Source organism: Gastrolobium bilobum, unplaced genomic scaffold (genome assembly GCF_033153095.1).
Source record: "Gastrolobium bilobum isolate Gb01-03AN ecotype WA unplaced genomic scaffold, APGP_CSIRO_Gbil_v1 utg1631, whole genome shotgun sequence".
In the NCBI taxonomy this organism is placed as follows: Eukaryota; Viridiplantae; Streptophyta; class Magnoliopsida; order Fabales; family Fabaceae; genus Gastrolobium; species Gastrolobium bilobum.
In genome coordinates, this window is record NW_026896405.1 from 26,998 (window position 1) to 54,544 (window position 27,547).

The following is a 27,547-nucleotide window of genomic DNA, read 5'->3' on the forward strand; positions in this document are numbered from 1 at the left end:
GCGCGAGATAGAACATGCAGTGAAAACCCAGCCGGGGCGATATGCGCCAGGTACCGCGCGATCCGCGCGGGCTGGGAATGCGTGAGTTATGGAGAACCCAGCCGGCGCAATCTGCGCCAGACATCGCGTGATCCGTGCGGGCTGGGTAGGATGAACTCCTTCACAAAAATTTGCTTCCTTTCGATACTACCCAAGCACAAACCATATCTCTTTCATATCTTGACCCAAATAAACAAGAATGTCAATATAAAGGGTAGGGGTTTACCTTTTCTCCAGCCATGGATGCAAGAATGAGATGTACTTGAAGAGAGATCACAATGAGAATGTTTCCTCCTTTGATTTACAAAACTTAGAATACAATACGTATGAAGGAAGGGTGATAAAGAAAACCACAATTTTGAAGGAGATGAGTGAAGTGTGAGGAGTTGAGAGGAAATGAGATATGAGGGGATGAAAAGTCTGACGGTTTGGAAGTGGTGGAGTGTGGGGGGTGGGGAAGGGTTTTATTTTTAAATTTTTGTAACCATTTTTTTTTTGTAACCGCACCAATGGCGTGATTTGTAAGTAGGTCAGCGCTGTTCGCGCGGCCAAACAGTGGCGGCCTAGACAAAATGGCGCGGTTGGCGCCAGTGTTGGCGCGATTTGCGCTGACAGTCACAAGCATTTTCATTGAAATGGAGCGGTTGGCGCTTCTACCCGTGCACTTTGCGCGGAAGGACAGTGTCTATGTCACCGAAATGGCGCGGATTGCGCCAAGTCTTGCGCATTTCGCGCTAAAGTACAGTGACTTCCAGGAAAAATGGCGCGGTTTGCGCGAGACACCACGCGATTTGCGCGGTGCTCTGTTTTCCCGACTCAAAAACTAACTATTTCCTTAAAAACTTAAAAGACTCAACAGAAATAAATAAGAAAATGACTCAAAAGTTATTGGGTTGCCTACCAACCAGCGCTTGTTTAACGTCACGAGCCTGACACGGACTCTTTAAGTCTCCAGAGAAAGTAAAGGAACAGCAATTGTGTCTCTATGTATCTCTCCTCCATGATAGGTTTTCAATCTACACCCATTGACCTTGAAAGGTCTTTTAGTGTTGAGAGGGGAAATCTCAACTGTACCATATAGAAAAACTTTTTTTACTACAAAAGGACTAGACCAACGAGACTTGAGCTTACCTGGAAACAACCTCAGTCGAGAGTTGTATAGTAACACATGTTGTCCTCGCTCAAAATCTTTTGGTTGAATGTTCTTGTCATGTCACTTCTTTGTCTTCTCTTTGTAAATCCTAGCATTCTCATAAGATGCTAACCTGAACTCATCTAACTCATTTAATTGCAGTAATCTCTTATCATTAGCCTTTGATGGTTCAAGATTCAAAAATTTAATAGCCCAGAGAGCTCTATGTTCTAGTTCTACAGAAAGATGACAAGACTTACCATACACCAGTTGGAATGGTGACATACCTATTGGTGTTTTGAAAGCAGTCTTATATGCCCAGAGTGCATCATCCAGTTTCTTAGCCCAATCCTTCCTTGAATTGCCCACAGTCTTCTCCAGAATCCTCTTCAGCTCTCTATTTGAGATCTTTACTTGTCCGCTGGTCTGAGGATGGTATGGTGTAGCCACCTTGTGAGTGACGCCATACTTTGTAAGCAAGCTTTCAAACTGCTTATTGCAGAAGTGAGTGCCACCATCACTGATGATCGCACGAGGAACTCCAAAGCGGGTGAAAATGTTCTTCTGCAAGAAAGCAACTACCACCCTTGCATCATTAGTAGGTAAAGCAACCGCTTCTACCCACTTGGACACGTAGTCCACACCAACCAAGATGTATTGGTTAGAATATGACTTAGGGAATGGTCCCATAAAATCAATTCTCCAAACATCAAACAATTCCACCTCCAGTATGCAGTTGAGGGGCATCTCATCTTTGCGGGATATATTTTCCGTCCTTTGGCACTTATCACATTTCTCCACAAACTCTTGTGCATCCTTGAATATTGTAGGCCAATAATATCCACTTCGAAACACCTTCTGTGCAGTTCTGTTGCCTCCAAAATGTCCTCCATAGTCAGATGCATGACAATGCCACAGAATATCTGGCATTTCGAATTCAGCAACACACCTGCGAATAACACCATCAGCACATTGAAAATAAAGGAAAGGGTTATCCCAGTGATACCTCCTTGCATCATGAAGGAATTTATTTTTCTACTGCCAAGTAAAATCATCAGGCATTAATCCAACCGCTTTGTAGTTTGCAAAGTTTGCAAACCATGGACTCGTAATTACTGCCATCACTTGGTCATCAGGAATGGACTCATTAACTTCAATTCCGGGTCCTTCTTGCAAATTCTTATCTTGAATCCTAGACAAGTGATTATCAACTTTATTCTCCACTCCGGCTTTGTCTCTGATTTCAAAGTCAAACTCTTGGAACAAGAGCATCCAACGTAGCAAACGTGGCTTTGCATCCTTCTTGGTCATCAAATACTTAAGAGCAGCATGGTCAGTAAATACAATAACTTTAGAACCTATCAAATAAGATCTAAATTTATCTAATGCATAAACTACTGCTAGCATCTCTTTTTCAGTAGTGGCATAGTTGGCCTGTGCCTCATTAAACTTTGCTAGCATAGTAAATAACATGCAACAACTTGTTCTTATGCTGACCAAGTACTGCACCCATGGCGTATGCGCTCCCATCACACATGAGTTCGAATGAAAGACTCCAGTCTGGCGCCGTCAGCATAGGCGTTGTGGTAAGCTTTTCCTTCAACACATTGAATGCATTGAGGCAAGCTTCATAAAAAAGAAACTCATTTTCCTTCACCAACAGTTGGCTAAGAGGCTTTGCAATCTTCAAAAAATCCTTGATGAATCTTCGATAAAAACCTGCATGGCCTAAGAAACTTAGCACACAATTAGCATTGGCATTAATTGGAAGTTTTTCAATTAACATTAACTTAGCCTTATCAACTTCAATGCCCTTTTCAGAAATTTTGTGGCCTAACACTATACCATCTCGTACCATAAAATGGCACTTTTCCCAATTTAAAATCAGATTTGTTTATTGACATCTTTTCAAAACCTTAGCCAAATTAACTAAGCATGAATCAAAACAAGAACCAAAAATAGAAAAATCATCCATAAATACATCTAAACATTTTTCTACCATATCAGAGAAAATAGAAAGCATACACCTTTGAAATGTCGCGGGTACATTGCAGAGGCCGAATGGCATTCTCCTATAGGCAAAAACTCCAAAGGGGCAGGTGAAAGCAGTCTTCTCTTGATCCTCTGGTGCTACTGGAATTTGGTTATAGCCAGAATAACCATCCAAGAAACAGTAAAAAGAATGACCGGCCAACCTTTCTAGCATTTGATCAATAAAAGGAAGGGAAAAATGATCTTTCCTTGTAGCATCATTCAACCTTCTATAGTCCACGCACATCCTCCAATCGGTAATGGTTCTGGTAGGGATTAACTCATTCTGCTCATTTCTCACAACAGTCACTCTTCCTTTCTTTGGAACTGTCTATACTGGACTTACCCATGTAGTGTCAGAAATTGGATAAATCATTCCAGCATCCATGAGCTTCACTACTTCCTTATGGACTACTTCCTTCATTGTGGGATTTAGTCTTCTCTGCGGCTGTCTCAGGTTTAACATTGTCTTGCATCAGGATCTTGTGAGTACAGAAAGAAGGGTTGATGCCCTTCAAATCAGAAAAAACCATCCAATAGTTGTCTTGTGCTCCTTGAGTACTTTCAATAGCTTCGTCTCTTCATCCGTAGACAACTCCTTATTGATGATGATAGGATATTGCTTTTCATCTCCCAAGAAGGCATACTTCGGAGTTTCAGGTAACTCTTTTAACTCTGTTTTTGGTACCACTGTGGCTAAATCATTTTCTTTCTTTTCTAGTACCTCAAAAACAACTTCTACTTCTTCTTCTGGGGTAGCTTCAGCGTGAGACTTCAACTCTTCTCTAAGCTCTTGATCATCAAGTTTTTCTTCTTTGAGCACCTCTTCAAACACATCAAGTCTGAAGCAATCACTTTGATCAGATGAGTTCTTCATGGCATCAAAAACATTGATAGTGATGGTCTCATCATTCATCCTCAGTTCGAGCTTCCCTTGCTCTACATCAATAATAGCTCAAGCTGTGGCCAAGAACGGTCTTCCCAGTAGGAGAGGTATTTCACTCTCCTTCTCCATATCCAGCACAATGAAAACAGCAGGGAAAATGAACTTGTCAGCTTTGACAAGGGCATCTTCTATGACTCCATTAGGTATCCTCAAAGAACGGTCAGCAAGCTGTAGAGAGACCATGGGTGGCTTCAACTCAGAAATTCCTAATGACTTGCATATTGACAATGGCATCAGATTGATGCTTGCTCCAAGATCGCAAAGTGCCCAGCTAACATTGGTGTTGCCTATGGCAATTGGGATGTTGAAACTTCCAGGATCTCGAAGCTTTGGTGGGAACTTCTTCTGTATAATGGCACTGCACTCCTCAGTAAGTGCTACTGTCTCACAATCCTGCAACTTATGCTTTCTAGACAACAAATCTTTCATGAATTTAGCATAGTTGGACATATTTGTTAAAACCTCAGCAAAGGGAATATTAACTTGCAACTTTTTAAACATATCTAAGAACCTGGCATATTGTTGCTTTTGTGCTTGTTGCTTGAGCTTCATAGGATAAAGAGGTTTCTCAAAACGAGAATAATCCATCAGCTTCCTGGAGCTTCAGCAGGTTTTTTCTTTTCCTCTTCTTTTCCTTTCTCTGCAGGCTCTTCTTTCTCATTTGCAAGTGTTTCCACCTCTTTTTCGTGCTCTGGCTCAATAACTGGTTCATCAACTTTCTTTTTCTGAGCCACATTTGGCTTGTCTTGAGGAGTAATCACAATTCCACTTCTTGTAACAATTGACTTGCAGTCTTCCTTTGGATTGACTATAGTTTTACTTGAAAATTGCCCTTGATTTCTCCTAGCTAATTGTTTTGAGAGCTGTCCAATTTGAGTCTTCAAATTTCTGATTGAAGCATCTTGATTCTTATGGTAGGCTTTTGTTTCATTCATGAAAGCATCAGTAGTCTGGATATGATCATTAGTGGTCTTAGAAAGCTGCAACATTGCTTTCTCCAATTCTGATGGCTCTTTATGTGGAAGATGGGGAGGTTGCAGGTAATTGTTGGATTTATAATCCAAACCTCCCCCTTGATTTCTCCTTTGAAAGTTGCTTCCTTGGGCACCATTCTGATTCCTCTGAAAGCTTTGGGTATTCTGTGGTGGCCTTGGATCATACCAAACTCCATTGACCTGGAACGGTTCAGCTCCCATGAGTGTTAGGCACTCATTAGTCTCATGCTCCCTTTGCAGTACTCACAATTAAGTAAATTAACTTGAGCCGTAGAAATGTGCATCTTATCCAACTTAGTATTCATGCTAGCGAGTTGTTGAGATATAATCTTTTGTTCCGCTAATGATGCTTCATTGTTCCCTAATTGCAAGATTCCTTTCTTGGGCTGAACAGGTTGAACTGCCATAGATGCATTCTCATTCCTCGCCATAAAGTCAATCAGCTCCAAAGTTTGAGCTGTTGTTTTCTTTCCTATGGTCCCACCAGCTGCACCATTAACAACCATTCTGGATTCTGGCGTCATCCCATTATATAAGACTCTGACCTTCTTTGTGTCTGATAAATTATATTGGGGGCACTTCCGGATCAATTCCTGGAATCTGGTCCAGGCTGCACACAAGTTCTCTCCCGGTTGTTGAGTGAAGTTGGTAATTTCATTTACCAACTTGTTGTACTTTTCCATAGAAAAGTGCTCAGCAAAGAATTTAGCTGCCAACTCCTCCCATGTTCTGATGTTGTTGGGAGCTTGTCGATCTAACCATCTGAGAGTTTTCCCGATCACAGCAAACAGGAACAACCGGAGTCTGATTGCATCATCTGATACTCTGTGGTGCTTGGTTGTATCACAGATTCTTAAAATTCTGTGTATGAAGTCATGAGAATCTTCATAGTCTTCCCCACCAAACTGAGTTTTCTCCACCAATGTGATCAGTGACGGATGGATGTCATAGTTGTTGGCATCTATCGGTGGCCTGACAATGCTGGAATTTGGCCTTGTAAACAATGGAGCCAAGATTGACTCCATCAACTCATCTTACGGTGGTGGATCTTGAGCTTCCATCTCTGTTTCTACTTCAAATTGTGAAGTAGAAGTTTCTGCTTGTTTCCTCTGCTAGGTAAGTTGTCTTATCCTTCTTACAGTTATTTCTACCTCTGGATCGTAGATCAAATTATCAAGATCAACGGTACCACACATAAACTAAAGCAAACAGATTAGTAACACAAAAATCCAATCAAGAAAATTAAAAGTTATTAATAAAATTGGCGTATTCAATCCCCGGCAACGGCGCCAGAAACTTGTTGCGAAAAATCGGCAAGTGTTCCGATCGTTCCAAGTAATAAAATGATGAGTAGAGTATCGTCTCCACAAGGATTGAGGCACCGAAGTTATTATAACTATTCCTCTCTTGTTGGATTAATAAAAATGGTTTAAGAACAATTGTGGTTTGTGAAATAAATGAGAACAATTCAAGAAAATGTAAATGATTCAAGAGTCTTTTAGAATTCAAGAACACGAAATAAAGGTTGAGAAAATATTGCGATAAAGAGACGCCAACACCTTTATGATCTCCACCTTGCAACTTGGATTACATTTACTTTTACCTATTCATTTGACTCAAGAGTAAGACTTATAAGTCTTACTCTCCATCCTAACCGTTGATTTCTGTCCATCCAACAGTTATAATTTAGGAAGTTATATTAATTAATTAATTATTAATTATACTATTAATGACAACCGTTGATTTCCGTCCATCAACGGCTGGGATTTGGAGTAAGACTTAAAAGTCTTACTCTGGAGTCAAAAGAACCCTCCATATATATATATATATATATATATATATATATATATATATATATGTATATGTGTGCACGACGCGTGTTTTTCAAAATAACATTTTTTTTTTTTTTGTAAATAAAGAGGGGCTAAGCCCCAGAAACAGAAAGAAATTACAAATCAGAAACTAACAAGCTAGACATATTTCTAGCATCAGCAACTATAAGTTCCATCAACTGAGGAGGAGGATCTATATTATATTATCTACATTTATAAACTTTTATATATTCCTTAGCGTGATTTCCTCTCTTGAATTTTACTTGAACTTTCTTATATTATCTACATTTATAAACTTTTATATATTCCTTAGCGTGATTTCCTCTCTTGAATTTTAATATATATTATAAAATTATATTTAAATTTTATATTTGTGTTTTGAGCGAAAAAATCTAATAATTATATTTAAAAAATTATCCGACTAATGTAAAATCTGAATTTTGCAGGACTTAGTTGTTATTTTTTCATCTTTTACTTATATTTCAAGAAATTAATTTTTTTTAAAATGAGACATTTTGTAAATAAATTGTTTAGGGTTATACATGCATATATACATACCTCATTAATATATCTATTATTTGGCCAATGTCACATGTTCCATAGGTAATACCTCATTTTGAACGGTGCAACGTAAACTTTACCATTCTCTAGGCCTAATTCATAACTCGGATGAAGACAGTGATGTAGGAGTGAGCTCACACAAGTTAGCGAAAGACCTTGTAGCTTTCATTTAACAAAGCATCCAGCGATTGAATGATGAACCGAGGCAAGCTCTCCACGATGCTTCCATCAAGTGTCGATTTTCTAGAAGAAAAAGCACTGATATTCTGAGGAAGTGCTAGTTCACGTAAGTCATACAACTCTTTCAAAGATATACGTTGAGAATAGCTTAACCCATCAAATAGAATATGTAGCTTGGGTTTCCCACTGTCTTGTCCTCTGCTCTTAGAATGCCTTAGGTAATACACTGATCTCATGCAAAATAACTCGTTGGGTAGATTCTTAAATTGTATACCATTCCTATCTGACCATTCAATATTGTTGAGGTGCCCAATGGATGAGTTCAACATGTCCATTCCAGGGTTTGTTAAGTTTTGCTGCCTTATTTCCTTTGGTAACACTGAAGATTCCTTGGAACCTGAGCATCCATCGATAAGAAGGTAATGAAGACATTTTATATGAATCTCACTTCCAATGCTCATGAGTTCTTTGCACCCAGATAGAATCAAAGCAACTTGTTGTTGGAGAGACAAAATATATGGATGATTGTGTAAACAGCTGTCAGAGGCATCCAATCTTGATCGGAAATATCCCTTGGAGAGTGAAAGCAACAGTTTGTATATAATAAGGTCAATAATACTCTTTCAATTCACAAAGTGCAATCATCACTTAAGAAAATCCTCAATTTTGAATAAAATGATAGTAAGAATCAAAATATTACAATTGTATATTTACCTGCACTCCCTGCAAGAGTTCTTTAACATGGCTTGGCGGCATAGAAAGCTCAACATGCAAAGGGTAATAAAGTTTGAGAAATCTTAGACGACGCATCTTTCGAAAAGTGTCAATACTCAAGGTTAAATCTCTAATTTGAGAAACATCTATTTGGATGGCCTCCATCTCATCAGTTCCCTGAAAAAGTGAGAATAACATCAACCAAGATATTTTCATACTAGCTGAAATTTCTGTACAAAAACACTTATAAGGGAAGATAGTGTATCGTTATTTTACCTGGTTATTTCTCAATACAGCATAGACCTCCTCGTTATCCCTCAATCGGCTGCGTCTTTCAGGATATTTGATAGATTCTTGACGAACTATTTCACAACCCATTTCTTGTATCCAATCATGCATTTGTATTCTATTGTCATTTGAAATAGTTATAAGAGCTTTCCGTTGGAGAGCCTCTATTCCACTAGCTCCATAGAAACCCCAAGCATCTAGGAGCCTTATGACATAATCTTTGTCTTCTTCTTTGAAAAAGAATGCAATATCTAGAAAAGCATTTTTCTCTACTTCATGTAGTCCATCATAACTGAATCTCAACAGACTTTGAATTTTCTCATTGGGATACTTCTTGAGTTTTCTTAGTGCACACTTCCATGTATCTTCACTTCTGGAATGGAAATCTGAACCCAAAACTTTTAAAGCTAATGGATTGCCCTTGGCATAATCAACTACTTTTTTAGATAGCTTTTCATATCCCATTTTGGGCTGGCTTTCATTGAAGGCATTTAAGCAGAAGAGTTTAAGGGAATCTTGAAAGTCCATTTCCTTGACCTCATGTATTTGATGAACTCCTCCACTAACAAGTTCATGCTTATCTCTACTTGTTACGATCACTCTACTCCCTGGTCCAAAGCAAACTGATTCACCAACCAGATATTTTAGTTGTTCTGAACTATGCACATCATCCAGCACAATGAAAACTTTTTTCCGACTCAACCTTTTCTCAACATATCTTGCTTTGCTTGTGCCATTTCTACGTAGATTTTCTCCATCCAATAGTTCAGAAAGAAGTTTTACACGTAAAAAACTCAATCCACATTGTTCCAATTCTTCTCTTACATTCAAGAAGCAGCAACCATCATATTGAGGAGAATATTTATCAAATACAGCACGAGCAATGGCTGTCTTACCTATGCCAACCATGCCCCAAATTCCAAGAAATATAACTTCTCTTGAATCCAGTATCAATAAGGATTGAATCTGTGCAATATTTTGATCAATTCCAACAAGACCATTTGATTCACTTGGGCAAAACTTGATTAGTTTTTCCAAAACATCTTCCACAATTTCATCAACGAGATCAGATTCATTCCTTGCAGGTAGAAGGAAAGAAATATAAAGAATGGAATGAATAGGGGAGGGGGGGGGGGGGGGGGGGGGGGGTGTATAACAAAAGACAACATAGAAACAAAAACTCCATGCATCTAAGATACAAAATTTTCGTCCATTGACTACCATCAAATGACATAATAAATCTGAAGCAGGCAGGCCGTGCAACAAGAGTACCAGCGCACTTCAAAGATTATTTATTTAGTTAATTTCTATTTTATTAGGATAAGATTTTATTGCAATTATTAGGAAGATTATTCTTTATCTTTCTGTTATTTAGTTTAGCTAATAGCTTCTTATCTTTCGGTTATTTAAATTCCCAGTCAATAGCAAATTAGGATTGTTAGTTATTTATTCCTTTTCCAGTCATGATTGTTGAGTTATTTAATTCAAGAAAACTATCAATGAAAATCAGAGATTAATTTGGTCAAACTTCTTTTTCTTCTCTCTATTCTTTTCTATCCTCCCCTTCCCCAATACTTATCCCTTCATTGGTGCTTTCATTCAATCTCATTCTCCCATGGCAGAAAATACACGAATGTGTGACATGAATCAACGCATTGACACCTTGGAAACCCAACTCCAAGCGGCTGAAGTCGTGCGTGAACAGCAATACTTACAATTGCAGGAATCCCAAACAAAGATGCAAGAATCTCAAACTCAACAATTCAATATGCTGCGTCAAGAAATAAACCGACCTGTGGAGTCACACATGGGCAACAACGGTTCTGGTGTTCTGGGCACCGGTCCACACCGCACCCATACCGCCACTTCTGGCCAGCATCACCCACAACCCATGAAAATCACCTTACCACGCTTCTCTGATGGAGATCCCACCGACTGGATATTTAGTGCAACACGCTATTTTGATTATTATCACATTCCATATAATGGGGGGTGTATAACAAAAGACAACATAGAAACAAGAACTCCATGCATCTAAGATACAAAATTTTCGTCCATGGACTACCATCAAATGACATAATAAATCTGAAGCAGGCAGGCCCAAACGTGAAACAAGAGTACCAGCGCACTTCAAAGATTATTTATTTAATTAATTTCTATTTTATTAGGATAAGATTTTATTGCAATTATTAGGAAGATTATTCTTTATCTTTCTGTTATTTAGTTTAGCTAATAGCTTCTTATCTTTCGGTTATTTAAATTCCCAGTCAATAGCAAATTAGGATTGTTAGTTATTTATTCCTTTTCCAATCAGGATTGTTGAGTTATTTAATTCAAGAAAACTATCAATGAAAATCAGAGATTAATTTGGTCAAACTTCTTTTTCTTCTCTCTATTCTTTTCTATCCTCCCCTTCCCCAATACTTATCCCTTCATTGGTGCTTTCATTCAATCTCATTCTCCCAAGGCAGAAAATACACGAATGCGTGACATGAATCAACGCATTGACACCTTGGAAACCCAACTCCAAGCGGCTGAAGTCGTGCGTGAACAGCAATACTTACAATTGCAGGAATCCCAAACAAAGATGCAAGAATCCCAAACTCAACAATTCAATATGCTGCGTCTAGAAATAAACCGACCTGTGGAGTCACACATGGGCAACAACGGTTCTGGTGTTCTGGGCGCCGGTCCATACCGCCACTTCTGGCTAGCATCACCCACAACCCATGAAAATCACCTTTCCACGCTTCTCTGATGGAGACCCCACCGACTGGATATTTAGTGCAACACGCTATTTTGATTATTATCACATTCCAGATAATGAGAGGGTTTTATTAGCTTCTTTCAATTTGGACAAACCAGCCTCTTCATGGTTTCATGGCCTTTTTAATGATGGGTTGTTTCCCAATTGGCCTGCCTTGTTTACGACTATGCAATGCCGTTTTGGGCCATCAGAATTTGAGGACCCTGCAGTTTCTTTGGCTAACCTTCGCCAACAGACCACCGTTAGCGATTTTCAAGCAAATTTTGAGATCATCGCTAGCCACACTCCATGTCTCTCTCCAACCCTTAAAAGGGCGCTCTTTATTGCAGGCCTTAAACCCCACATCAGGCGACCAGTCCTTGTGCAACGACCACAGGATGTCCATTCTGCTTTTTCATTAGCCAAGATTTTTGAAGACCAGCAATCTGACATCAACAGTGGTCCCCGACAACAATGACCATGGATACCACGCCCATCCGTTACCAACAATAACAACACAAATACGTTTTCCACCAACAAAAATCCTACTTCATCTCCATCAATACCAAATAAACGCCAGACCGCAGAGGAAATTCAAAACAAACGTGACAAAGGACTTTGTTTTGGCTGTGATGAAAGGTATGTTTTCGGACACAAATGTAAAGAAAAAGCCACTTTGTTATATTTTGAAGGTACTGACGATGATATTGCCCAACCAATGGAGGAAGACACTCAAATTATTTCGCCAGATGCAGACCCTATCCCTAATTCTTTTTCTGAGATTAGTTTGAATGCCCTTTTTGGTCATTATTCCCCTCGGTCTTTCCGATTAACGGGATCAATACATGGCAAACAGGTCCAAATACTGGTTGATGGAGGTAGCACCCATAACTTTATTACTCATAAAATGGCCACTTACTTGGGACTTGTTCTACAAACCGTTAATCCCTTTACAGTCCAAGTAGGCAATGGCGAAGGGTTGCAATGCAAGGCCCTTTGTTGTGATATTCCACTAATGCTGCAATCACACACATTTTTCTTGGATTTATATGTGTTGGACCTACAAGGCGCTGATATAGTTCTAGGAGTTCAATGGTTAGCCACATTGGGCCCCATTCTTACGGACTATGGAAAATTGCTAATGAGTTTTGAACACCATGGCAATACTATTCAACTACAAGGACAACAGCCAGATACTCCACTGATGATTTCACCGGCGAAACTTAACAAGCTTATTGCTTGTAATGCCTACACTTCATGCCTGATGTGTTTTACCCAATCAGACCACAATTACACCATTACCACACCTTCACACACTGATCCCACCCCTCATACAGTCCCTGAAATCCAACAATTATTGGCCAACTACTCTGATGTCTTCACCATTCCCACCATATTACCCCCCAACCGTCCCCATAATCATCAGATTACTCTACTTCCCAATTCTAAACCTGTCCAAGTTAGACCTTACCGTTATCCTCATTTCCAAAAGAATGAAATTGAAAAATTATGTCAGGAAATGCTTACGTCCGGTATTATTCGACCAAGTCAATCCCCATTCAGTTCCCCTGTTTTATTAGTCAAAAAGAAGGATGGAACTTGGCGTTTTTGTGGACTATCGGGCTTTGAATGCTATAACTGTGCGTGATCAATTTCCTATACCCACAGTGGATGAATTACTAGAAGAACTCCATGGAGCTACAGTTTTCTCTAAACTGGACTTGCGGTCTAGATACCACCAAATTCGCATGAACTCTGACGACATCCACAAAACAGCATTCCGTACACATCATGGACACTTTGAATTCTTGGTGTTACCATTCGGTTTGACGAATGCACCTTCCACTTTCCAGGCTACAATGAATGAAGTATTTGCACCATATTTATGGCATTTTGTCGTAATATTCTTTGATGATATTCTGGTTTTTAGTCCTAATTTGACAGAACATGTTCAACATTTACTTACAGTTCTGGAAACTTTAAGTTCACACTGCCTATATGCCAAACTTTCTAAATGCTCCTTTGCTACTAACTCTATACACTTTCTAGGACACATTGTTTCAGGCTTCGCACCTGACCCAGAAAAAATAAAGGCAATTTCAGAATGGCCCGTCCTAAGACGATTACACAGGTACGCGCTTTTTTGGGTTTATCAGGATATTATAGACGTTTTATTAAAGGATATGCCAACATTGCATCACCAATTACGGACCTACTTACCAAAGGCCAATTCAACTGGACACACGAGGCTCACACGGCTTTTATAGATTTAAAGAAGCGTCTCACTGAAGCGCCCATTTTAATGCTGCCAAATTTCAGTAAACCATTTACAATTGAAACAGATGCGTCGGGTTCAGGTATTGGGGCAGTTTTACTACAAGATGACCGTACTATTGCTTATTTTAGTACAAAATTATCTTCCCGAATGCAAAACCAATCCACATACATTAGAGAAATATATGCAATTACCGCGGCAGTTAGCAAATGGAGGCAATATCTTTTGGGATCCAGTTTTATCATTCGAACTGATCACAAGAGTTTACACCATATGATGTCTCAAGTGATCCAAACACTAGAACAGCAGCAATTTCTGGGGAAATTATTAGGATACCAGTACACAATCACTTATAAATCTGGTATCACTAATGCTGCTGCTGATGGTTTATCCAGGCAACTTCAAGGGGATAGTGAAACCCCAGTCGCACGATTGGCATCCTTATCCACATCCAGTTCTCACTATTTACCAGTATTACAGAAAGAATTACAAGCAGATACCTATACAGCAAATTTAATGGGGGAAATACAGTCATCCAAAGAAAAAAAGGGAACTGGGATATTAAAAATGGACTACTACTCCACCGTGGTCGTATCTTTCTGCCTGAACACTCTTCATTAATTCCGAGTCTGTTGAAGGAGTTCCATTCAGCACCCATCGGCGGACATGCTGGAGTCCGGCGAACATTGTCTCGTTTATGCACATTTTACACATGGAAAACAATCAGAAAAGATGTACAAGAATTTGTGAAATTTTGTGAAGTGTGCCAAAGGGTGAAACCCATTAATCACTCACCTTATGGCTTATTACAGCCGATTGAACCTCCTACAGAAATTTGGTCCGAACTAACAATGGACTTCATCACACATCTGCCACCAGTCCAAGGACTCTCTGTCATCCTCGTTGTAGTGGATCGTCTCACCAAAGGAGCACATTTTATTCCATTTCCAGACCGGTATACTACCTCCGAATTTGCACAAGTCTTTTGGGATAATGTCGGCAAAATACATGGAACACCAAAGTTCATCATCACTGACCGTGACCCCATTTTTCTCAGCGCTTTTTGGAAATCTTTATTCCAACTCCAAGGCACACAACTTCGTTACAGCTCGGCGTACCACCCCCAATCAAACGGACAAACAGAAAGGGTCAATCGAACATTAGAACAATATCTCAGAGCATATACGTTTGAGAAGCAGAAAGAATGGTTGAAATTTTTACCTTTAGCTGAGTATCATTACAATACTGCATACAATCGCAGCATAAGTACATCTCCGTTTGAAGCTACGTTTGGCAAACCTCCCCCATGTCCACTACGCTATTCGTTGGGCACATCAACACTCGAAGCCGTTGATTCAACTCTGCACCATCGAGTTTCAGTTCTGCAAAATTTAAAGGAACACTTAAAAAGAGCACAAAACGCAATGAAAACACAAGCTGACAAGAAAAGATGTGATTTTACCTTCAACATGGGAGATCTGGTCCTTCTACGCTTACAACCATATCGGCAACTTTCCTTGCGTGGCCGTTCATCACAAAAGTTAGCACCCAAGTTCTATGGACCATACAAAATACTGGAAAAGATATGAAAGGTGGCATACCGACTAGAGCTCCCACCGGACGCCAAACTACATTCAGTTTTTCACATCTCCTTACTACGACCATTTTATCACCGTAAGGACAGACCCCCTCCGCAATATCCAACCTCCATTGATACTGAAGACCTCATCCATATTCCACACACTATACTTGCAAACCGCAAGGTTTGGCGTCAAGGAAGACCAATCACCCAGCTACTTATCCAATGGACTAATCTTCCTCAAGAAGCTGCTACATGGGAAGACGAAAAAAATTTGGAAAGATGGAATGGAGATGGCAGCATTTCACATGCTACCGAAGGAAATGGGAACTCAGTTTATGAAGGACCTGTGATTACTTGCTCAAAAGACTCTGTTGTACCTCGTGCAGATACAACTCATGAGACCCAAGCAATACACGCTGCCCAAGGAACTAAAGAGCCGTTCCAAAGAAATTCAGCGCACACTACCCAACGCGACAATGCAATGGCCACTGCTGTACAAAGTGATTCAGCGCACACTTCCCAAGTTTCTTACACTGCCCAAGGTTCTCACTCTACACTCCATCAGGAATCCAATGCTAGCACATGGGATAAGGCACATACCCAGCGCACCAATCAAACTCCCCCCAGCGGATTCACAGCCAATGCATGCTTGCCAAGTCAGCTTCATCCAGATAACACTTTGAACCCACATGCACTTGGACCGAAAACAATGAAGGAGACTAAACCAGTTTATGTCTCACACAATTAGCCCAACGTAGGATCACCTATAATGGGCCTTGAGGACAAGGCCTGTTCTGATGGGATGGGGAATGAAGCAGGCAGGCCCAAACGTGCAACAAGAGTACCAGCCCACTTCAAAGATTATTTATTTAATTAATTTCTATTTTATTAGGATAAGATTTTATTGCAATTATTAGGAAGATTATTCTTTATCTTTCTGTTATTTAGTTTCCTAGCTAATAGCTTCTTATCTTTCGGTTATTTAAATTCTCATTCAATAACAAATTAGGTTATTTATTCCTTTTCCAATTAGGATTGTTGAGTTATTTAATTCAAGAAAACGATCAATGAAAATCAGAGATTAATTTGGTCAAACTTCTTTTTCTTCTCTCTATTCTTTTCTATCCTCCCCTTCCTCAGTACTTATCCCTTCAAAATCACTTTCCCTCCGGCAATAATATCTCTCTCTAAGAATCAAGTTTGAAACGGCTGCAGTGTTTGACGGAAAATGATATAGAAAACAGAGGCTAAACTTCTTATTAACATTCAAGCAATCAACCAGAAATGCATATTATAAAATAAATATATAATAAGTAATTGGTAAAAAAGAAACAGTAAAAATTTATTTGAAAAAAGAAAACATACTCAAAATTCTTGGGATAATGAAACCCTGATAATAAACTCGCTTTCTTCAAAGCAGATCTCAAACTTTGTGCCTCCTTGAAATTTTCTTCATGTTTAGCTAAGGCATCTCCGTATTCTCCACGTTGGTGCCGCACATAAGATGGATCAACATTGTAGAAAACAGGAATTAAGATTTGTTCATTTGTTTCCTTGCATTCAATCATTTTGGCAAGCTCTTCCAAGCACCACTTTGAAGAAGCATAGTCTTTAGAGAATATGACCAATAAAATCTGTGATCCTTCAATTGCTCTGAGAAGTGTGGATGATATTTCATCTCCTCTCTCAAGTCTGTCATCCACATAGACATCAATCCCCTTGCGGCGTAATTCCTTTATCAAATGGCTAAGCAGACCACGCCGAACATCGGTGCCTCTAAAGCTGATGAAGACATCATGTTTTATTTCACTAACTTGAGAAGAAGAAGAAGAAGAAGATGCCATTAGAGAGAAACAAGAGCAAAATGTGTCTTAACGGATCTGGCCTCAAGGCCCTCCCCCAACACAAGTAAATCTTGTGCTACCTGCAAACAGCAAGGTATCAGTAAAGGAACAAACAACCAGCATACACTGAAAAGTGAAAACTACGGATAAATAATTAAATTTTCAGAACACCTACTAAAATTAAAAACATATGACACGTAATTTTACTTACTCCATCCACTATTTTATTTTTAATATCAGATGAGTTGATATATTTCTAATTTTAGTAGGGGAGTTTATACATAGTACCCAAAATTTACTCGAAAAGTAGAAGAAAAGATTATCATGTAATGGTTTGAACTTTGAACAAAGATATTGACCGAGATATCTCAGTTATTACAGTCTAAAAACCCGGCTTTCAAAAGAAGATCAACACTTGATACAAGTTGGAAAGTTTTAAAGATAAATGAAAAACCTGTAAAAGCCATCAAGCTATTGAAATAAGGGATCTGTGTAATCTGTATGTAGCATGTATACTTCTCCTTGAAAAATTGGGAAAGCTTCATTATTTCCTATGCTTCAATCAAGTGCTGAGGATGAAGATTTGTTTGAGGACATATCTGATATTTCAATGTGAAATTGCTTCATGAAACAAAAAGCTTAATCATTTGGAAAGGGCAGGCCCAAATGCCGACAGGAATGTCCAAATCCAATAATATCTTTAACAGCGTATACTATAGTCAATGTCTACGACGACTCCAAAAAAGGTCATTGATCATTTTGATTGGCTTTAAATCATACCCCACACGTAACAAGGTAATATTAATAAAATCGCAGACATACCAAATCCCAATGGAACTTCACCGTTAACCACTACACTGTACGACTGAGTCATATACTCATCTGTTGGTAAGCTACTTGTTTGGTTTTGACGGGGCTTTTGGTTCACCATAAAAATTTTTAATATTAGAAAAATATAATTACTAGAAAAATGATTGAAAAATAAGTTAGAAAAATGGTTGAAAAATAAGTTTGACAATAAAATGTAAAAAAAACTGTTTGGTTGACCGAAATATTATCAGAAAAATTTATTTAAATTTGCAAAATCTATGTTTAGGAGAAACTTCTCACCTGTTTTTTCACTTCTCCAATTATCTCAAAATACCACGTCTCAAGGATATTCTGTAAGAGTGAATTTCATCCAAAAATTAACACAAAAGTCATTTCCCCATCTATCCTATTTGTCTAGTATGTTTTTCAAAAATCTGAATCAAACGTGGTATTTTCCAATATTCACTTATACTTTCTCATCAATCCCAAAATAAATCTTCTACCAAACACTACCTTGAGTTTGAGCATTTCAAATATGAAAATTGGTTAGAGAAATATAGAAAACTTTCACTGGCTTAAGCTTTTAGATGTGATCATTATTTTATGAAATTATATCAGTGTCAAAAAGTAAACCGGTGCAATATTCATGCAAAGGATTTTTATGTTATGGAATATGTTAGAAATATATAATATACAAAATTTAAAATTATTGATGGCTTTAAAAGCTTTTAAGTTTTTAGTTAAATTGATTCCTTACATGGTAATAAAATTTATGTGATCATGTTAAGTAAGTAAAAAAAAAAAAAGGATTATAATGTGTTAGAGAAATATAAAAAATCATTAATAGGTCTTTACTTATTAACTTAATCTTTCATGTGAAATGATTATTTAAAAAAATAAGAGAAAAATATTTATCTTTTTAAAAGACATTCATTATTGTTTTTATTTAACATTTAAATTAAAAAAAAACAATCCCTCACTTTTTCCCACTATAATTTCTATTTATGTATCAATTTCTCTCACCGTAAAACTCAATAATTTTGACGGACAAACACTAATTCAAAAAATAAAGATTACATAAAATCAAAATAGACACAAAATCACAAGGCGTGATGAACAATGAGAATACCCGCAACAGGGGCTCCATGGCCTTGTTCCCGCGCTCACTCTCTTTTGGACTCACTTCGGAAAGAAACCCAAGGTTTGGAAGCAGGGGAAGATAAGAATGTAGCGTCGTGGGTTTTAAAAGGGAAGATCGTCCTTTAATTTGAGGCTACGAGGCATATTCAGTTTAAAGATTGAATTGAAAGGGGAAAAAAATATATAAGAGAGTCTATTTTATACTTTTTTTTTTTTTTTTGGTAAACTATTTTATACTATTTTTTTTCTTAATTTACAAAATTTTGGTAGAATCATTGTGATCCATAAAATCGTGTGAAATGCTAGTTTAATGGTATGTTTTATCCGTAGAATCATTTAGTTTAATTATAATTCTTTCCCATAATCAAAAGTTTGATGGTAATTAAAAAAGGAAGTAAATGTAGATAGGAATATAAACGGGCTAAACTCGTTTACAAAGGTCTACGGTCTAGCTTATATCAGGTCAGGCTTGACCGATTACATATAGTTAAATAGAGCATATGTAGGTTTTAAAAAAATCTATTTAAAAAATAGACCGTAGGCTTTTTTTTACATGTCGGATCTATAAGCTTACAAGATGGCCTATATCATATTATTTATTTTAAATAAAACAAATAACATTATTTTAATAATAAAGTAATATTATTTTAATTATTTTTTTAATTATTGAATGTTTAATAGGCTAAAGGGTCTAAGCCAAGACTTTTATTTTTTAAATATAGATCAGGTCAGACTTATAATTAAGCTCACACAAGACTAATAGATCAAGTCATGCCTAAGATATTTTAGGTAGGCCTAGGCTATTTAAGCCAAAGCCTAACACCCATAAATGTAGATACTGTAGCCTATTGTCAAAATTTTATTCATGTTACTACTAGACCTAAAATAAATACAAAAAATTTAAGAAATTTAAGAAGGCATTTGGTGGAGGAGAAAATTTTTTTACCTGATAATCAGATTATTGGGAATATAGTTGGAAAAAAAATTCTGAGAATATTACGAAAAAAATATTTGTTAAGCCAAAATATTATCAAAAATATTGGTTAATTTTCCTGAAAGGGTGTTTGGTCGATGCTAAAATATTACTGGAAAAATAGAGAACTTTTACGAAACTATCCTCTTAATAGATAACTTTGAAACACCATTTAGAAACAAAATAATAAAGTAGTAGTGGGCAGATAAGCAAACTTAGGCATTTTGTTTTTCTCCAAAATCTATGGACAACATAACCCTATTTTCTATAATAACAATAATGTCCTTGGAGGGTGTTAAATTTAGCCCTGCTTACTTGCCATCTGGTGTGAGTGTCTTGATGGTTAAAATTGATAGACTTGCTGTTAGCATAGCAACAACGGAAATATATAATTGTGTTGAGGTTGCTAAAATGTTTTCGTATAATCTTTCTTGACAGGGGTTGAATGTGAGACAAGTGTAGATTAGAACATTTCTTGCTACACTATGCTTCCATGCATATCAGTAAGTGAGTTTTTCACTTCTATGCATAATTGTTCCCCTTTATTTATTTATTTTTTTGTGTGGATTCATTGGAGTTGCAAGCACCTGGTAAGGGAGAAGAGTGGGTGATCTAATTAATGTGAAATATAACCTTCAACATGCACAGCACACCCCAGTTTTAGAGATTGGGGCTGGTGACAGTTGAGCTTCACGGTTGTTGGCTATTCAAGAGTGCTTTTACTTATTATTTGGCTTCTTGTCTTTTAACTGCTAGGGCTCATGAGGGTAATTTTGTTTGCCAAATTTGTGAATGGATTCTCAGTACACGGGAAAAAAAATTACCATATGCAAGAAGGTATTTTGAATTGGCTTTGGGTAGTGTTAAATGAAATGTAGGGAATAAAATTTTTCCAGACAAATTTTCTGTTTTCCTTGTACCAAATGTGAGAATAAAAGTTTCCCACTATCACTTTCCTGAGCATCCAAAATATTACTATGTACCAAACATCCCTTAGATACAAACAAGCCTTGAGCCTAAAAGATTAAATAATAACCTACCAAAAAAAAAAAAGATTAAATAATATGGGCCTTGAATCAAAACCAACTGTATAGGCTTTGAGCCAAAATTAAGTGCACAAACCTTAAGCCATATAAAGTGAAATGATATCGGTCTTGAATCAAAATAAATACACTTGCTTGTATTTAAAAGAAAAAAATACACAGGCCTTCAGCCAAAACTAACAACCTCTACATGGCCCTTGAGTCAATATTATTGAGTCAAAACCAAATGCTATGAGCCTTGAGGCTAAACTATATGCACGACCTTAAGTTGAAACTAAAATTGGGGTCTTGAGACATACGTCTAATATGGCTTTGAGCCAAAATTAAATGCGTGGGCATTAAACCAAGGAAATGATTATATTTACAAACTTCTTGTTTACAAACTTTTACAAACTATACTATGTATTAGGAGTAGTATATTATGTGTTGAAATGTATTACCCCTAAAATATAGTATAGTTTGTAAGATTTTATAAACAAAAAATTTGTACATATAATTTTTCCCGTAAACCAAAACTAAGTGCTTCCGCCTTTACTCATAAAGCTAAATGATATGTCCCTTGAGACAAAACAACATGTATAGGCGCCTTTAGCCGTAAAGCAAAATGGTATGTGCATTGACCCATGACTAAATGCATGGGCCTTGAGCTAAAACTAAGTGCATATGCCTTAAGACATGACTAAATAAATAATACGGGCCTTGAACCAAAACAAAATGATACGAGTCTTCAGCTATAAATTATAAATTATATTTGAGAAAAAAGTAAATGACATGAGCCTTCAGCTATAACTAAATGGTCAAAAAACTTTAACTAATCAAATCTGTATTCAAAAGGAATATGTTGTGAATCTCCTCTTGCTCAAATATTAGCCTTGATCATCCATTGAGGAAGAGAATGTGAAGATATTTTCAACTTATGGTCATAAAACTTTATTAGTTTAAAAATCAAAATGTTAAAACTATACAATTATTCGTTCTTCAATTTGTATAACCTGTGCTTTGAGAGTACTTAGCTATTGTTAAACACCTGCATTTGATTTCTTGAATTGAGAGGAGAGTGAACCCTTTGAACTTGAGAGGTTACCAAATACCTTAGGAAATTTAGAGTGAAGTGTAAAGACATCCAAGAGCCTGAAGTCTTAAAAAATTACAGTGGTTTGTCAAGCACTCTCAAGCTTGATAGTTAGTGAAAAAGATTCATCAAGCAGCTTCAGTTTGAACTTAGGTTACAATGATGACCGAACTAGGATACATCATGTGTGCAATTTCTCTAACATTCAACTCTTTACTTTTATCTTGAAGTCGCATTATTAGATTGTGTTGACTTATTCATTATCTTATATTTATTGATCACACACTAGCACTTACACTTAGAATTTTTCTTGTTAAATCATTTAATTGAAGAAATATTTTTTAAAATATCAAAAGAGATATTTTGCGAGTTTTTTTTTTTTAAAAAACTCAATTCACTCTTCCTCTTGAATATTGAAGTCACTTATCTAACAGGTTATACCAAAAGTCTTGTTTAACTAAATTTTACGAAAAAAAATCAAAATGTTAAATTTTTCACTTATACAAAAAATATTACTAAATAAAAAATTTCATTGTAAGTATTAAATAATAATAAATTACATTATTTCATAATATAATAAGAAGCGAGTACTTCAATATTTTTGATATAGAACCGATTATTCAATGACTATTAAAAATAATTAAGATATTGCTTACATTTCACTTGAAATTTTGTGTCCAAATATCATTTCATTAAAATAATTATAAGAAATTAATATTTTGTATAGAATATTTTATGAAAATGTTAAATATTTATTTATTAAAATAATTTGAATGTATTTAATCCGATAATAATTTTTTTTAATTATAACTTTAAATGATCGGCAGATTGACCATAACTCATAGAACTTTTGATCTAGATAAAAGTAAGGAAAAGCAAGGAGTTGTACAGTAAAATGCCCAGAAACCAAACAAGGAAAAGAAGAATGGGATTTTTTTTTTAGAAAGAATGTTAGTCGAAAATATCTTCAGCGGGGTGGATAGCTTACTCACCACCACACTGCTAATTTCGTGTGTGTGTATACATATGCAAGGAGTTGTACAGTAAAATGCCCAGAAACCAAACAAGGAAAAGAAGAATGGGAATTTTAATGTTAGTCGAAAATATCTTCAGCGGGGTGGATAGCTTACTCACCACCACACTACTAATTTCGTGTGTGTGTATATATATATATATATATATAGGTAAACATTTCTACCGCTGCTTTAGATAAGGTTATCTACAGCTATCCCAAAAATTATGTCGTTTTGATTAACGAACAGTATTTATGTAATTTTAGGTGAATTAATGAAGAGTCTCTCCTAAAATTACAGAAACACCATTCATTAATAAAAATAACGTAGTTTTTGGGTAGATGTATATAACCATATCTAAAGCGGCTGTAGAAATATATTTTTTCATATATATATATATGGGGTTTGATTTTCTTATGTTGAATGAGAATTCAATTATCATATTGTGACTCAACTAGTAGTGGGCCCCACATTTATTAAAAAAGAAAAAGAAAAGAAAAACTTTACACATAAATCGAAGGGTTACAGCATGAGAATTGAATTCTCAAACAACATGAGAAAATATTTTATATATATATATGAGTTAGGATCCTTTGACACTAGTGTCAAATTTGAAATTTGACACCTCATCTGAGAACCGTTAGATCAAAAAAGATCAATGAGGTCACATGCTTACAAATCAGAGTTGTTGATCTTTTTTGATCTAATGACTCTCAGATGAGGTGTCAAATTTCAAATTTGACACTGGTGTCAAATGATCCTACTCCTATATATATATATTATATATAATTTCGTATATATTTATTTTAAGTTAATAGGAGATATTAGTTTTCAAACACGAAGGTAATCCCAATAAAGAAAGGAAAAAGTGTTTGTCATTTTAAATGACATAAAGTTGTGTCATTTTAAGAGAGAGATAAATACACAATAAAAAATTTTATTTAAATTTTAAACAAAAAAAAACCACCCACTTTTTCTCTCCCATAATTTCTATTTTCTGTGTCTATCTCTTTCCTAAAATGACATAATTTATGTTATTTAAAATGACAAACACCAAACCCATAAATAAAACTGCATTTGTAACAAAAATCCTATTTATGATTGGGTTATTACCTTCTAGTCTAATGATACACGTGGTGTTTAACAGGTGAATGTAGCTTTTCATGTAAAAAAAAAACATTTATCCTTTGCGATGCTTCTATATTATAGGCGCATCAATAATCGAATGCGATGGTATATATACACTATATATTATTAATAATGCATAGTATAAAATATAAAAATTACTTTGTTTTTCTTTTTTTAATATAATAATAACTGTTGAGATGCGTTTAATTGATCAATTGTAGAGTAAATATTATTTTGGGTCCCTAACAAAAAACACGGTCCCCACTTTGGTCCCTTACAAAAAATAATTAGTCTCGAGGTCCCTAACAAATTCATAATAGACCAATTTTAGTCCATTTAAGGGATTAATATGAGTCTTTTTTGAATTTGTGAGGACCACGATTTTAACTAAATGGGTCTATTTTGAATTTGTTAGGGACTCCAAAACTAATTATTTTTTATAAGAGACTAAAATGGAAACCGTGTTTTTTGTCAAAGACCTAAAATGGTATTTACTCTCAATTATATCTATACTAGTTGATTACTCGTGCGATGCACGGAGAAAAAAAAATCGGTTTGTTTGTCCCGTAAACGAAAATTTTAAATCATTTCGAATTTCGAATTTTAGATTGACGACCAATTACAATATAAAAAGCAATTAAAACACCTGATTATCCAATTAAAATAATGAATGAACAATAAGCAGCACATGACAAATTACCTGTTAAGTCTTCCATTCGAGTTATATTGTCTACATTAATAAAACGCCTAGAATTCTTCTTTTCAGCCAGTATGCTTTTTTGCCTCATTCTAGCATTTTTGGTATTTATCAAAAAATATGAGGACGCCAATTTTTTGAACCAAATGAATTACGAAGCAATTGATAAAATTAAATACTTACGGAGCTATTTTTTTATCAAACCAAATGAATTTAATTGACATAACCTTTGTTTTATCAAACAGAGAAAGTAATGTTACCGTTAATAATATTACGAAGCTTTTGTCTGTTACAGCTCAACTGATTGTGTACATTACCTACTTCGTAAAGTCTACATGTTATAAAAAGCAACAATCAGAAATAACATCTAATGGAACTAAAAAGGATTTGAAATCAACCATTACAAAGCAACACAAAAAGAACTCAGAGCAAAATAAAAAATACCTGCTGGCCTGGGTGTTAGTGAACGGAGATAGATTCTCTACAATATGACAAACAAAAGCAACTTATCAAAGTCTGCATACGAAGAAATATATTTATTTATATATTTTTTGTAAACTACAGCTACATGTAATATGGATATGTTATGACTGAAAATAAAAAAAAACAAAAGCAGCTTATGTTCATAGTGAAAGGAGTAAAAAAGAAGCGCAACTTATGTTCATAGTAAGCATTGTAAAAAGAAATGAACAACAAGGAAACTTCTGTAACAGAAAATAAACATACGAACCATGAACAGGTTGAAGGATAGCGTTTCGCACTTACTAGTAAAGGGAGACAACACACGACAGCCTGAGGTCGAAGAATCACTCAGAATATTTTTTAAACGGTCCGTCCTTCTTCTCTTATTTTGGGGAGTTTGGAAATCTGATTGATGTTTATTCATGACAGCGCCCAACTTGCTTGGAAGAACTTTTGATTAAGAGAAAAGAGAAGATAAATTAAGAACTTTTTAAAATCTCCTTTATATATGTATATAGATGTGCTTCAACGGAAAAGCGAAGAGAAAAGACAGATACTCCCAAAAATACCTAAAAAATAGAAAAGAAAAGTCCGCGAGATCAAAAAAACTCAGTGTGCGGAAATGACAGTGCCGTATTTGAATTGCAGGGTGAAATTAAGATACATAGGACAAAAGTCATTAAGATAGAAGTCATTTAATATATATATATATTTTTTTTTTTGATAACAAAATTTATGGTCAGAACATGTGCGCTTTCACTTTATAATTTTGGGTAATAAAAATTTAAAATTTACAAAATTACTTATTCGTAAAATTATAAATTTTAATTACTTAATCGGTAATTTAATTAAATATATGTTTTGCTTTTTGAGGGAGTAGAAGTCATGTCATCAATGCCTCAACAATTTCTGGTCATGAAAGACAAATGTCATTATCTGTTTCAACGTTTAAAAACAAAATAACTATATAATAAAAAAATGTAGGCGTTTCGAGCTTCAGATGCTTCTTGGTTCTTGCGCGTAAAGATTAAAATTCGAATTTTAAAAAAAAAAAATTTCTCACCATCCATATTTAAATTTAAAATTTTAAACCATTTCAAATTTCAAATTTCAGATCAGACGACCAATTCCAACATAAAAAGCAATTAAAAAACCTGATTATCCAATTAAAATTTTGAATTTCAAAACCATATTTATTTATTAATTATTCTTTTATGTCTGCCACCACAAATGGTCATTTAATTATTCGATTTAAATTTTAAAATTCAATTTTTAAAAGAAATTCTTTTCCCACCATCCATAATTAAATTCAAAATTTCAAACCATTTCAAGTTTTGAATTTCGGATCAGACGACCAATTCCAACATAAAAAACAATTAAAACACCTGATTATCCAATTAAAATTTTGAATTTCAAAACCATATTTATTAATTAATTATTGTTTTATGTCTGCCACCACAAATGGTCATTTAATTATTCGATTTACAAATTAAAATTGAATTTTTAAAAGAAATTCTTTTCCCACCATCCATATTTAAATTCAAAATTTTAAACCATTTCAAATTTCGAATTTTAGATCAGATAACGCATTCCAACATAAAAAAGAATTAAATCAGCTGATTATACAATTAAAATTTCGAAATTTGAAACTTATTAAACAACTGATTATCCAATTACCGGATTAACCACATATTTATCATTCCAATAAAACAATTGAAAATATTGTGGAAAATAACTAACGACAAACAGATAAACTTGTATTCCCGAATATGCATAAACATTACTTTGTCTACAGGAACGCTCCTATTTGAAGTTAAACACGGAGGAAGTGATTACCAAAACAAATATGTGAATTGAGATCGTGAATGCATGTCCGTGAAAAGAGTTTTCTTTTTATTGAATTTAAAATTTCGAATTTCAGATTGTGCAAAATAAATACATAATTTCGAAATTTAATTGATAAACCATTTAAAAATTTTGAAAATTCAATTTTTAAAAGAATATTGGTATGATAGTTTATCTGATAGAGTTTTCTTTTTATTGA

The 27,547-nt window shown here is 35.6% G+C and overlaps 2 protein-coding genes across 2 annotated transcripts; both read right to left on the minus strand.

Moving 5' to 3' along the window:
• Positions 1-4,157: 4,157 nt before the first annotated feature.
• On the minus strand, positions 4,158-4,736 carry LOC133299546 (uncharacterized). Its single transcript, XM_061499015.1, has 2 exons — positions 4,611-4,736; positions 4,158-4,493 (listed from the first exon to the last, which is right to left on the minus strand). Exons 1-2 carry the CDS (start codon positions 4,734-4,736, stop codon positions 4,158-4,160), a joined length of 462 nt encoding a protein of 153 aa, XP_061354999.1.
• A 2,802-nt stretch (positions 4,737-7,538) lies between these two features.
• LOC133299549 (disease resistance protein RUN1-like) lies at positions 7,539-17,125 on the minus strand. Its single transcript, XM_061499018.1, has 4 exons — positions 16,687-17,125; positions 8,707-9,796; positions 8,460-8,607; positions 7,539-8,245 (listed from the first exon to the last, which is right to left on the minus strand). The coding sequence occupies exons 1-4, from the start codon at positions 16,887-16,889 to the stop codon at positions 7,680-7,682; spliced, it is 2,007 nt and encodes a 668-aa protein (XP_061355002.1). The 5' UTR covers positions 16,890-17,125; the 3' UTR covers positions 7,539-7,679.
• Between the last annotated feature and the right edge of the window lie 10,422 nt (positions 17,126-27,547).

Excerpts from the sequence above, each read along its gene's own strand:
- LOC133299546 (XM_061499015.1), bottom strand. The coding sequence starts at position 4,736 with ATGGATTATTCTCGTTTTGAGAAACCTCTTTATCCTATGAAGCTCAAG. Across the intron at positions 4,494-4,610 it reads TTAATATTCCCTTTGCTGAG|AAGAAGTTCCCACCAAAGCT; the intron begins GTTTTAACAAAT and ends GCCATTATACAG.
- LOC133299549 (XM_061499018.1), bottom strand. The coding sequence starts at position 16,889 with ATGATTGAATGCAAGGAAACAAATGAACAAATCTTAATTCCTGTTTTC. Across the intron at positions 8,608-8,706 it reads CTGTATTGAGAAATAACCAG|GGAACTGATGAGATGGAGGC; the intron begins GTAAAATAACGA and ends TCACTTTTTCAG. Across the intron at positions 8,246-8,459 it reads GCTTTCTATGCCGCCAAGCC|ACAATCATCCATATATTTTG; the intron begins ATGTTAAAGAAC and ends ACAGCTGTTTAC.